A 13534-nucleotide genomic window follows, 5' to 3' on the forward strand; every position below is an offset into this window, starting at 1 on the left:
CCAAACTTGATTATTCCAATGCTCTCTTGACTGGTCTCTCATCCTCCACCTCCATAAACTTCAGTTCACCCAAAGCCTTGTTGCCTGTATACTGTCCTGCTCATCTACATTGGCTCCCGGTCTCCCAACGCCTACAATTGCCTTGCCTCTATCTCTGTAACCTCTTTCAATCCATGACATCCCCAGCTCCAAGTCTCCATTCCTCTGAATCCGGCCTTATGTTCTGCAAGTCCCTGCTTAAGACCCTCCACTTCTCCATCTCCCTCTCCTCCTTTAAGACCCTCCTTGAAATGCACCACTTTGATCAAGCTTTTGGTCACTCCTCCTAATATCCCCTTCTTTGACTCAGCCTCCATGTATATCTGATTTTACCTCCATGAAGCGCCATGGGTGATTTTCAGCATTCAAGGTGCTATATAAATACAAGTGGTTGTTGTTAACCCAACGCTAAGAAATTTAACAAGGGAATTTAACCCCTTGCTATGATTCGAGTTGCTCAAGATACTTTTTCTGGTTCCCAACTCAAAAGTCCTCTTCGAAAATCAAGCCTTCACCCTTTATGAATTGAAAAAGGATGGCAGCGTAAACAATAGAAGTTTTTATTATTCATGATACAGGATACAACCGTATACTTGTGATCTATTAGACTAACAGACTGGATATCTCAAGCTAAGAAACTACAAATTAAATTTACTCAGAAATATTAACAAAACAATAATAGAAACAACAATAAGAAAAGCAGTTGATTAGTTGGTTCACCACTCTACACTCCAATTTAATATCTCTTTCAAAACAATGAATGTCTTGAAGCTCTAACATTAGCACTTGTAGTTTGGACGAGGCATCCACAATGAGAAATTTTACGTGGTGCTCTTGGTTAACCTCTGCCTGTACGGTAGGACAGTGATAAGTAGATGGGTAAACGAGTAGATTCTATATACTGGATAGGCTGAGGGTCTCCTCTCAATTGTTGAAGAAAAGGTGAGAGAGCTTCCATTTCACATAGCTGGCCCTAGCCCAGTTTTACACATTTTATGTAATTAAAGAGATCAGAGAAGTAAAGGAACCCAAAGTCACTTCAATTATGTAAATAAGAACAACTAATGTTGACGTGCTGGCCCAGATAATATGCATATTCCACCTAACTAGGCTGCTCCCAGTAAATGATAACCAATTTAAAGCGGCTACAATATTGAACAACTAAAACTCCCAGCATTCCCAACAAAAAACCCAGATATTCTTATAAAGAAACATGTAAATTGTATTTATGTAGCACCTTATCATTTCCTCAGGATGTTCCAAAGTACTTCACAACCAATGAATTATTGGGACCAGTTCTGCTACAGGAGGGACCCACACCTCAACAGGGCTGGGACCAATGTCCTCACAGGGCAGTTAACTGGTGCTGTGGGGGAGGGTTTAAACTAATTTGGCAGGGGGAGGGACACCAGGGTGAAGCATTAGAGAGGAGATACAAGGTGCACAGAGGACTGGGAGAGACAAACAGCATTAGAATAAAGAGTAGTTCAGAAATAGGCAGGATCAAATAGGGGGAAATGTGAGGCAGATTAAGATGGGTTTAGAGTGTATGTGCGTAAATGCACGGAGTGTGGTAAGGTTGGTGAGCTGCAGGCACAAGTAGCCACATGGGATTATGATATAGTGGCAATAACAGAGACCTGGCTCAAACAAGGGGAGGATTGGGCACTTAATATTCCTGACTAGAATTTATTCAGGAAATTGTAAACAATTTTACAACACCAAGTTATAGTCCAACAATTTTATTTTTAATCCCACAAGCTTTCAGAGGCTTCCTCCTTCCTCAGGTGAACGGTGTGGAAATAACATTTTCGAATCCTTCGCATTTTAAAATCACAGAACAATGCCTGGTGATTACTGCCCGTTGCCAAGGCAATCACAGTGAGCAGACAGAAAGGTGTCACCTAAAAAGGCCACCGAATATACAAACCCCCAAAAACAAAAAAAGAGAGAGATAAGGAAGACAGTCAATGACCCGTTATATTAAAAACAGATAACATTTGTTCGCTGGTGGGGTTACGTGTAGTGTGACATGAACCCAAGATCCCGGTTGAGGCCGTCCTCGTGGGTGCGGAACTTGGCTATCAATTTCTGCTTGACGATTTTGCGTTGTCGTGTGTCTCGAAGGCCGCCTTGGAGTATGCTTACCCGAAGGTCGGTGGCTGAATGTCCATGACTGCTGAAGTGTTCCCCGACAGGGAGAGAACCCTCCTGTTGCACCCACCAGGTGCACGGTTCATACTCCTGTGACTTGGCCAACGTTGTCTACCTCATACGTTGCAGGAAAGGATGCCCCAGAGCATGGTACATTGGCGAGACCATGCAGACGCTGCGACAACAGATGAACGGACACCGCGCAACAATCGCCAAACAGGAGGGTTCTCTCCCTGTCGGGGAACACTTCAGCAGTCATGGACATTCAGCCACCGACCTTCGGGTAAGCATACTCCAAGGCGGCCTTCGAGACACACGACAACGCAAAATCGTCGAGCAGAAATTGATAGCCAAGTTCCGTACCCACGAGGACGGCCTCAACCGGGATCTTGGGTTCATGTCACACTACACGTAACCCCACCAGCGAACAAATGTTATCTGTTTTTAATATAACGGGTCATTGACTGTCTTCCTTATCTCTCTCTCTCTTTTTTTGTTTTTGGGGGTTTGTATATTCTGTGGCCTTTTTAGGTGACACCTTTCTGTCTGCTCACTGTGATTGCCTTGGCAACGGGCAGTAATCACCAGGCATTGTTCTGTGATTTTAAAATGCGAAGGATTCGAAAATGTTATTTCCACACCGTTCACCTGAGGAAGGAGGAAGCCTCCGAAAGCTTGTGGGATTAAAAATAAAATTGTTGGACTATAACTTGATGTTGTAATATTGTTTACAATTGTCAACCCCAGTCCATCACCGGCATCTCCACATCATTATTCAGGAAAGATAGGGAAAGAAAAAAAGGAGGGGAGGGGTGTGACAGTATTGATCAAATAAACAAATAACAAATCTCCACATCAAATAAACTGTTATAGCACTAGAAAGGGATGATGTAGTTGAGGGTTCAAAGACAGAATCTATTTGGTTAGAATTAAGGAACAATAGAGGAGCTATTACACTACTGGGTGTGTACTATAGGCCACCAATTAGTGAGGAGGAGATAGAGGAGCAAATTTGCAGGCAAATTGCAGAAAGATGCAAGAACTTTAGAGTAGTGATAATGGGGGACTTCAATTATCCTAATATAGGCTGGGCAAATAACAGTTTAAAGGGAAAAGAGGGGAGGAATTCCTTAAATGTGTACAAGAGAACTTTCTTGGTCAGTATGTTTCCAGCCCAACGAGGAAGGAAGCAGTGCTGGATCTAGTTTGGGGGAATGAAGTGAGGCATGTTTCAGTGGGAGAGCATTTGGGAAACAGTGATCACAATATCATTAGGTTTACAGTAGTTATGGAGTGGATTGAAATCAAAGATTGGCAGGTAAAACAGTAAATGAGCAATGGGAGGCCTTCAAAGAGGAGCTAGTTCCGGTACAGACTAGACACATTCCCACGAGGCGGAAAGGAAAGACATCCAAAGCCAGAGCTCCCTGGATGACTAAAGATATAGAGATTAAAATGAAACAGAAAAAGGAGGCTTATGATAAACATCAGGTTCATAATTCATTAGAGAACAAAGTTCAATACAAACAGTACGGGGAGGACTGGAAAAAGAAATGAGAGGGGCAAAGAGAGTGTATGAGAATAGATTAGTGGGTAACATAAAAGGGAACCCTAAAGTCTTTTATAAACATATAAATAGTAAAAGGGCAGTCAAAGGAAGGGTGGGGCCGATTCGGGATCAAAAAGGAGATCTTCTTATGGAGATGGAGGGCATGGCTGAGGTACTAAATGTGTACTTTGCATCTGTCTTCACTAGAGAAGAGGATGCTGCCAATGTCACAGTGAAGGATGAAGTGGTAGAGAAATTGGACAGGATAAAAATAGATAAAGAGGGGGTACTAAAAAGGTTGGCAGTACTCAAAGTAGAAACGTCACCCGGTCCAGATGGGATGCGTCCTAGGTTACTGAGGGAAGTAAGGGTGGAAATTGTGGAGGCTCTGGCCACAATCTTCCAATCCTCCTTAGATATGGGAGTGATGCCAGAGGACTGGAGGATTGCAAATATTACAAAAAAGAGGAGAGGGATAAACCTGGCAACTACAGGCCAGCCAGCCTAACATCAGTGGTGGGGAAACTCTTAGAGACATTAATCCGGGACAAAATTAATTGGAACTTGGAAAAATATGGGTTAATAAATGAAAGCCAGCCCGGATTTGTTAAAGCAAATCATGTTTGACTAATTTGATTGAGTTGTTTAATGAAGTAACAGAGAGGGCTGATGAGGGCAATGCGGTTGATGTTGAGTATATGGACTTTCAAAAGACATTTGATAAAGTACCACATAATAGATTTGTTAGCAAAATTGAAGTCCATGGGATTAAAGGGACAGTGGCAGTGTGGATACTAAATTGGCTGAGGGACTGAAAGCAGAGAGTAGTGGTGAACAGTTGTCTTTCAGACTGGAGGGAAGTGTGAAGTGCCCCCTAGGGGTCGGTTTTGAGACCACTGCTCTTTTTGATATATGTTAATAACCTGGACTTGGGTATAAAGTTTGCAGATTACACAAAATTTGGAGATGTGGTAAACAGTGAGGAAGATATTAACAGACTTCAGGAGTACATAGAAAAACTGGTGAAATGGGCAGACATGTGGCAGATAAAATTTAACGCAAAGAAGTGTGAAATGATTCATTTTGGTAGGAAGAAATGGAGAGGCTATAACTATATAAACTAAATGGTACAATTTTAAAGGGTGTGCAGGAACAGAGGGACCTGGGGGTATACATACACAAGTCTTTGATCATGGCAGTACAAATTAAGAAGGCTGTTAAAAAAGGCATATGGGATTTTTGGCTTTATAAATAGAGGCATAGAATAGAAAAGCGAGTAAGTTATGCTAAACCTTTATAAAACACTGGTGTGTCCAATTCTGGGCACCACACTTTAGGAAGGATGTCAAGCCCTAAGAGATGGTAAAGAAGAGATTTACTAGAATGATACCAGGGAAGAAAGATTTCAGTTATGTGGAGAGACTGGAGAAGCTGAGGTTGTTCTCCTTAGAGCATTGAAGGTTAAGGAGAAATTTGATAGAGGTGTTCAAAAGGGTTCATGAAGGGTTTTGATAGAGTAAATAAGGAGAAACTGTTTCCAGTGGCAGAAGGGTTGGTAACCAGAGGACACAGATTTAAGATAATTGGCAAAAGAACCAGAGGAAACATGAGGAAAAAAATTTTTACGCAGCAAGTTGTTATGATCTGGAATGCACTGCCTGAAAGGGTGGTGGAAGCAGATTCAATAATAACTTTCTAAAGGGGATTGGATAAATGCGTGAAGTGGAAACATCTGCAGGCCTATGGGACTAATTGGATAGATCTTTCAAAGAACTGGCACAGACATGATGGGCCAAATGGCCTCCCTCTGTGCTGTATCATTCTATGATTCTAAGTGCAATCATTGTTATTATGTAGGCAAATGCAGCAGCTAATGTACACATGTCAAAGAACAGCAAATGAATGACGAGACAATCTTAAATGATAGTCCATCCTGTTTAATATCTTATGATAAACAGAACAGAACTTGATCTGTCACACCCCATATAGTCTGATATCACTTTTTTTTTTAAGTGTTGTTGCAATTCAATATTTTGCTGAATCATTTGGCTTATGTGTATTAATTAACCTGTAAATAAATCTGATTAATTAGCAAACGCCTATATCCATTATTCTGTTGGTGTGGTCTGAACTAACAGGGAGGACTGCACGTGGTGCACGCAAATTCATTACCTGAATCTGGCCAGTGCAAAGCCAATAGAAACTTTGTACTTCACTAGTTGGAAAGGAGGGAGACAGAAAGCAGGAAACTACAGGCCAGTTAGCTTAACATCTGTCAAAGGGAAAATGCTAGAATCTATTATTAAGGAGGTTATAGCAGGGCACTTAGAAAATCTCAATGCAATCAGGCAGAGTCAACACTTTGTGAAAGGGAAATCGTGTTTGACTAATTTATTAGAGTTCTTTGAGGAAGTAACAAGCAACGTGGATAAAGGGGATCCTGTGGGTGTGGTGTACTTGGATTTCCAGAAGGTTTTTGACAAGGTGCCATATCAAAGGCTACTACACAAAATAAGAGCTCATGGTGTAGGGGGTAACATATTAGCATGGATAAAGGATTGGTCAGCTAACAGGAAAGAGAGAGTAGGCATAAATGGGTCATTTTCAGGTTGGCAAGATGTAACGAGTGGAGTGCCACAGGGATCAGTGCTTGGGCTTCAACTATTTACAATCTTTATCAATGACTTGGATGAAGGGATCGAATGTATGGTTGCTAAATTTGCTGATGACACAAAGGTAGGTAGGAAAGTAAGTTGTGAAGAGGACATAAGGAGTCTGGAAAGGGATATAGATAGGTTAAGCGAGTGGGCAAAAATTTGGCAGATGGAGTATAATGTGGGAAAATGTGAACTTGTCCACTTTGGCAGGAGGAATAGAAAAGCAGTATATTATTTAAATGGAGAGAGATTGCAGAACTCTGAGGTATAGAGGGATCTGGGTGTCCTAGTACATGAATCACAAAAAGTTAGTATGCAGGTACAGCAAGTGATTAGGAAGGCAAATGGAATGTTGTCATTTATTGCAAGGGGAATAGAATATAAAAGTAGAGATGTTTTGCTACAGTTGTACAGGGCATTGGTGAGACCACATCTGGAATACTGTGTGCAGTTTTGATCTCCTTATTTAAGAAAGGACATAATTGCTTTAGAGGCAGTTCAGAGAAGGTTCACTCGACTGATTCCTGGGATGAGGGGGTTATCTTATGAGGAAAGGTTGGACAAGTTGGGCCTGTATACATTGGAGTTTAGAAGAATGAGAGGTGATCTTATTGAAACATATAAGATCGTGAGAGGACTTGAAGGGGTAGATGCTGAGAGGATGTTTCTCCTTGTGGGAGAGACTAGAACTAGGGGCCACAGTTTAAAAATAAGGGGTCTCCCATTTAAGATGGAGATGAGGAGAAATTTTTTCCTTCAGAGGGTCGTGAGTCTGTGGAACTCCCTTCCCCAGAAAGCAGTGGAGGCAGGGTCACTGAATATTTTTAAGGCTGAGTTAGATAGATTCCTGATTAACAAGGGAGTCAAAGGTTATAGTAGGTAGACGGGAAAGTAGGGTTGAGGTCACAATCAGATCAGCCATGATCTTACCAAATGGCAGAGCAGGCTCGAGGGGCCGAATGCTCTTAATTCGTATGTTCGTATAAAAAACCCCACTAAAAAGGAGTTTTCAATGTTTCCAAATACTGTGAATTCATTAATTTACATTAGCAAATAATGTGCACTCAGGACCAGTCCTTATAATATATGCTCAGGGCCAGGTGTGTAATAATACACACAGGCCCAGGTGAGTTCAGTCCATGTGACAATACATACACAGGCCCAGGTGAGTCCGGTCCCTGTAATAATACACACGGGCCAGGTGAGTTCAGTCCATGTGACAATACATACACAGGCCCAGGTGAGTCCGGTCCCTGTAATAATACACACGGGCCAGGTGAGTCCAGTCCATGTGATAATACATACACAGGCCCAGGTGAGTCCGGTCCCTATAATAATACATACTCAGGCCCAGGTGAGTCCGGTCCCTGTAATAATACACACAGGCCCTGGTGAGTCCAGTCCTGTAATAATACACACAGGCCCTGGTGAGTCCAGTCCCTATAATAATACATACACAGGCCCAGGTGAGTCCGGTCCCTGTAATAATACACACAGGCCCTGGTGAGTCCAGTCCCTATAATAATACATACTCAGGCCCAAATAATCATATAAATTTACTGTTGATAATGAACCAGCAGACACACACCCACATTTGCAAATTTCTGCACTCTTGGAGGAAGCCCAGAGAATATTGCCAGACTGAAGAACACAATTGTCCCATGTAACCCATAAGGCTTATGCTCCTCCCTTACCTTTGCCAGACTGAAGATTGTTCCTTCCTGTTGTGCGTTGAGTTGTAGTGAACGGTTGGTATCTCGCTCTATCCGCCCGTTGCTCAGTTTCTGTTGTGTGTGAAACTCTGCCCACTCACCCGCCAGTCTTCGACGTTCCTCTGCACAGCGCTGCATCACCGACTGCTGCTCCTCCAACAAAGTACTCTAGGAGATTGTAACAAAATGGGGAGATGCTGTAAATTCCCGGCAATCACTGTTAGGATTTCAGTACCCTCACCCGCACCCCCTACCCACCCCTCCCCCCGCCTCACATTCACAGTAGGCAACTGTCAACTGAGAAATATCTGATGGGCTACAGCGAGATCGGCCCATGGAGTGGACAATTTGGGCAGGACTGTCACCTTGCTTCTTCACTAGAAATGATTCATCTTAAAGGGCAGTGGAGAAATGGCCTGACACCTACTCCACAGGTGAACTGACTTGGTACCAAGGTGGCTTGAATAGGTAATTCTGTATCGGGATTCTGGATTTATTATGCTCCCTAACTCCCTTGCTGTCTACCTCTTGCTGCTCCAACTGACCCAGTCTCTTAGTGTCAGGGAACTACAACAAATAAGGTATACTTACCGCAACATTCGTCCCAGGTCATTTATTTGCTTCAATAATCACAGGAACAGGAGCAGTAGCCCTGGGCTAACAATTCAATGTTGGACAAGCAGATTTCCTTGCACTGGGTCTGCTTCATATGGTGGTGATGATGGGATTGGAGCTTTTACAAACCGGTCCCACAGGAGTACTTACTAGGGCACAAGTATTCAAGCGAGAAGGGCACAAAAGAAAAGGTTGTAAGTATTCTGATCCCATTGTTGTCAATATGAAGTGTTCACACTGCAAGGGAACCTACTCTGGTCCAACATATCACTGCATCTCAAACAAATACAACTACTGCAAAAAAAGTGAGTGGAGAATTAATGTCAGGGAAAAGTACACTCCATTCCAGTACTTATCTCAACCCTTATCAATCTGGTAGTTAAATTCAAACTTATACCACATAAAGCTGGTTCTGTAAAATATGAAACTTTCCCCAGGCTGTGAGAGGCTGTGTAAAGTATTTAGCTACATGTGGCGAGTTCATCTTTAGTGACTGTACCTTTATTCATTTCTCGCAGTAGTCCTGTCCATGACTTGGGGTCTTGCACTTCATTTATGTTGTGCAGTCTGTTAGTTGCCCATGGGATTGGCTCCATTGGTTGCGATACATGTTTCTGTACGGGTGGGTTGCACTGTGTTCTACATTCTCTCCTACAGCACTCCTACAGGATTTGAAGTGTCACTTGACTTGTGTTTTCATCAAACTAAAGGGCTGTAAATCCATATAAAGGGCAGTCTTGAGCATGATTACTCCAGGCACGAAGCCTCACCCATTGAGAATGCGTATCAGGAAATTAAGAGTGCTTCCCCCATGACCCCTTCCTAGAGTATGGTCCTATGGGGGAAGCACTTCTTTTGTTTGTCATACAAGCAATTCTCATGAGTGCACTGAACACCAGAAGTGGGTTACTGCAAAATAGTTCAGTGGCAAATGTCTGACACAAAGGCTGAGATTTTCACATCTGGTCCAATTGCGGCAGGATGGGCTCTGTGCCCATCGCTGTCCCCGGTCAAGTTTCCGGGTTAGCCTTATGTAAACTATTTCAGTGGAACTTTACAGGATTCCTGCCTGGGAGCTGGCTGCTGGGTATGGGTGGAAACTAGCCACTGCTGTGGGAGAGGACATCTGTGGCAGCTTAAAGGGGCAGCAGCCTCAAAGGCAAAAAAAATACAATTTCCTTGGTCTGATGAAGTAGCAAAATCTACTGATACAGAATTACCACTCTATTGCACCTAAAGAGATTGGTCCTCCTGCCTTCGGTTCCTGACACCATTATGCTTCTCCTAGCAACACTGGATGCCTGTTGATACAAGCATTCCAGCATCCAGTGTTGCCAAGGCAATAATGATGAAAAATATGGCACTTGACATTACACCGTCACTGTCACCTCATTTAAGTGTGCCTGCCCATATTGGGTTGGTGCTTCCAGCATTCGGCAGAAGTGACTCCCAAAAGATCTGGTGCATACAAAAATGGGTGGGGATCCAGTTTAACGGATCATCAACAAATTTTCCACCGCCCCCTGTCCCAGCACAGATGGAAAACTGGAAAATCTTACCCTGACATCAGTAGTAGGGAAAATGCTGGAATTTATTATTAAGGACATAGTAACAGGGCACTTAGAAAATTATAACATGATTAGGCAGAGTCAACATGGTTTTATGAAAGGGAAATTGTGTATGACAAATCTATGAGTTTTTTGAGGGTATAACTAGCAGGGTAGATAAGGGTGAACCAGTGGATTTAGTATATTTGGATTTCCAAAAGGCATTCAATAAGGTGCCACACAAGAGGTTGTTACACGAGATTAGAGCTCATGGGATTTGGGGGTAATATAATAGTATGGACTGAGGATTGGTCAATGGACAGAAAACAGAGAGTAGGGATAAACGGGTCATTCCCAGGTTGGCAGGCTGTAACTAGTGGAGGCCCGCAAGGATCGGTGCTTGGGCCTCAGCTATTTACAATCTATATTAATGACATAGATGAAGGGACTGAGTGTAATGTATCCAAGTTTGCTGATGATATATTACTCAAAGCTAGGTGGGAAAGTAAGTTGTGAGAAGGGCGCAAAGAGGCTGCAAAGGAATATCGACAGGTTAAGTGAGTGGGCAAGAAGGTGGCAGATGGAGTATAATGTGGCGAAATGTGAGGTTATCCACTTTGGTAGGAAAAATAGAAAAACAGAATATTTTTTAAATGGTGAGAAACTATTAAATGTTGGTGTTCAGAGGGATTTGGGTCTTCTTGTACACGAAACACAGAAAGTTAACATGCAGTTATAGCAAGAAATTAGGAAGACAAATGGTATGATGGCCTTTATTGAAAGTGAGTTGGAGTACGAGTAAGGATGTCTTGCTGCAATTGTACAAGGCTTTGGTGAGACCACATTTAGAGTACTGTGTGCAATTTTGGTCTCCTTACCTAAGGAAGGACATACTTGCCTAACAGGGGGTGCAACAAAGGTTCACTAGATTGATTCCTGGGATGAGAAGGTTGTCCTATGAGGAAAGATTGAGTAGAATGGGCCTATACTCTCTGGAGTTTAGAAGAATGAGAGGTGATCTCATTGAAACATATAAGATTCTAAGAGGGCTTGACAGGGTAGATGCTAAGAGGCTGTTACCCCTGCTGGAGAGTCTAGAACTAGGGGACACAGTTTCAGGATAAGGGATCGGCCATTTAGGACTGAGATGAGGAAGAATTTCTTCACTCAGAAGGTCATGAATATTTGGAATTCTCTACCCCAGAGAGCGGTGGATGCTCAGTCCTTGAGTATATTCAAAACTGAGATCGAAAAATTTTTGGACTCTAAGGGAATCAAGGGATATGGGGATCAGGTGGGAAAGTGGAGTTGAGGTCATCAGCCACGATCTTATTGAATGGCAGAGCAGGCTCGAGGGGCCGTATGGCCTACTCCTGTTTCTATTTCTTATGTTTCTTACCCGACTTGTCAAACTGTAACTTGGGGGGAACCATCAACTTTCCCAAAATGGGAGCTACAAAGGACTTGAAATGTCACTTGATTTTGTGTTTTCATCAAACTATAGGGCTGTGAATCCATATAAAGGGCAATCTTGAGCATGAACATTCCAGGCATGAAGCCTCACCCACTGAGAGTGCGTATCAAAAAAATAAGAGTGCTTCCCCCATGACTCCTTCCTAGAGTATGGTCCTATGGCCACAAACCTCCCTCCAGTACCTTACCCAAGTGGTAATTCTTCATGTGTGGGGTTGGGAACATAGGAACAGGAGTAGGCCATTCAACCCCTTGAGCCATTCAATGAGATCATGGCAGATCTGTACCCTAACTCCATTTACCCGCCTTGGCTCCATATCCCTTAATACCCTTGGCAAGCATAAAATTTATCCATCTCAGATTTAAAATTAGTAATTGAGCTAGCATCAACTGCTTTTTGTGGGAGAATCATAGAAAGGTTACAGCACGGAAGGAGGCCATTCGGCCCACCAAGTCCTCTTCGACCACTCTTTGCGTGAAGAAGTGTTTCCTAATGGGTGATAGCAAATCAGCAGTAAAGGTAAAGAAAATGGGATGGAGAGTGGAAACCTGGCGGCAGATTCGTTATCGCCCGATTTGTGCTGCTGCCCAAGACAAATTTCACCTACTAAGTGTTTGTAGTACGTTCAACTGCAGGAAGGGGGCGGAGATCAGAACCGAGCCTGATAGCCACACACAACGGCACTTCCAACAAGGATCGCTGAGCAGCGATCAGGAGTGGGAATCCTGCCTGATTCTCTCCTCCAAAATGCCAGCTAGTAGTGCCCCAACCACTGTTCTGGCAAAGACCAACTAATTCAGCACAGACTGGGGGCCAAACCTGGGGCCTTCGTGATCTGTATGGTTCAGCTGTTAAACAGGTAAATTCACCAAACCATTAGTAGATTTTAGGCTTTTAATGTAAGGAATACTTTCTGCTCTCAGCAGTTCATGTCTTACCTTTGCCCTCTCTAGCTCCTCCCTCTCAATGCCAAAGTGCTGGTTCATGATCCTGCGCTCCTCCTCCAGGGATCGCTGCAATGATTCCACTTTGGTTTGTTCCGCTGTCGCCCTCCAGCGCTCCTGTACAGTATTACAGAACAGATAGTCAGGGTCCATGCATCCACCTGTGCCCCAATGAGCAGAGTGGCATTTTTACGATGAGCAGTGGTGAGCGAGTATCTTGACCACTGCGCTACTTGCCTTTGCAGAACGTTGTTTAGTAGATGCAGCTGGATAAAGACAGGTATCTAAACCAGAGGGCTACCTCCTTAACTTGAACCAACTTTACCCATAAAAATTTGACACTCAGGAAACTGATGATAGTGTAGACCTAAGAAAATATGTGTTTAAAAATGCTGGATCTGGTTCTGGGGAATGAGGTGGACCAAGAGAAGCAAGTATCAGAGGAGGAACATTTAGGGAACAGCGATCATAGTATCATAAGGTTTAGATTAGCTATGGAAAAGGACAAGATCCATTCTAAAGTAAAAATACTCAATTGGAGAGCCAATTTCAGGGGGATGAGAATGGATCTGGCCCGGGTAAATTGGAATTAAAGATTGGCAGGTAACAATGGGAGGCCTTTAAAGAGGAGATGGTTTGGGTACATTCCCATGAGGGAGAAAGGCAACTAAAGCCAGAATTCCCTGGATGACAAAAGAGATAGAGAGTAAGATAAAGCAGAAAAAAGGGGCGTATGACAGATGTCAGGTTGATAATACAAGTGAGAACCAGGCTGAATATAGAAAGTTCAGAGGGGAAGTGAAAAAGGAAATAAGAGGGGCAAAGAGACAGTATGAGAATAGA

The 13534-nt window shown here is 43.1% G+C and overlaps 1 protein-coding gene across 3 annotated transcripts in view; it reads right to left on the bottom strand.

The window, feature by feature from the left end:
• Window positions 1-13534, bottom strand: part of LOC137341269 (fas-binding factor 1 homolog) — a 127783-nt gene that overhangs the window by 22776 nt on the left and 91473 nt on the right. For all 3 annotated transcript variants that reach the window (XM_068004374.1, XM_068004375.1, XM_068004373.1), the window contains 2 exons: window positions 12686-12808; window positions 8094-8279 (listed from right to left, as the gene is read on the bottom strand). In XM_068004374.1, the coding sequence (XP_067860475.1) occupies window positions 8094-8279; window positions 12686-12808 (309 nt within the window). The remainder of the gene's footprint in view (window positions 1-8093; window positions 8280-12685; window positions 12809-13534) is intronic.

Source organism: Heptranchias perlo, chromosome 23 (assembly GCF_035084215.1).
Source record: "Heptranchias perlo isolate sHepPer1 chromosome 23, sHepPer1.hap1, whole genome shotgun sequence".
Classification (NCBI taxonomy): domain Eukaryota; kingdom Metazoa; phylum Chordata; class Chondrichthyes; order Hexanchiformes; family Hexanchidae; genus Heptranchias; species Heptranchias perlo.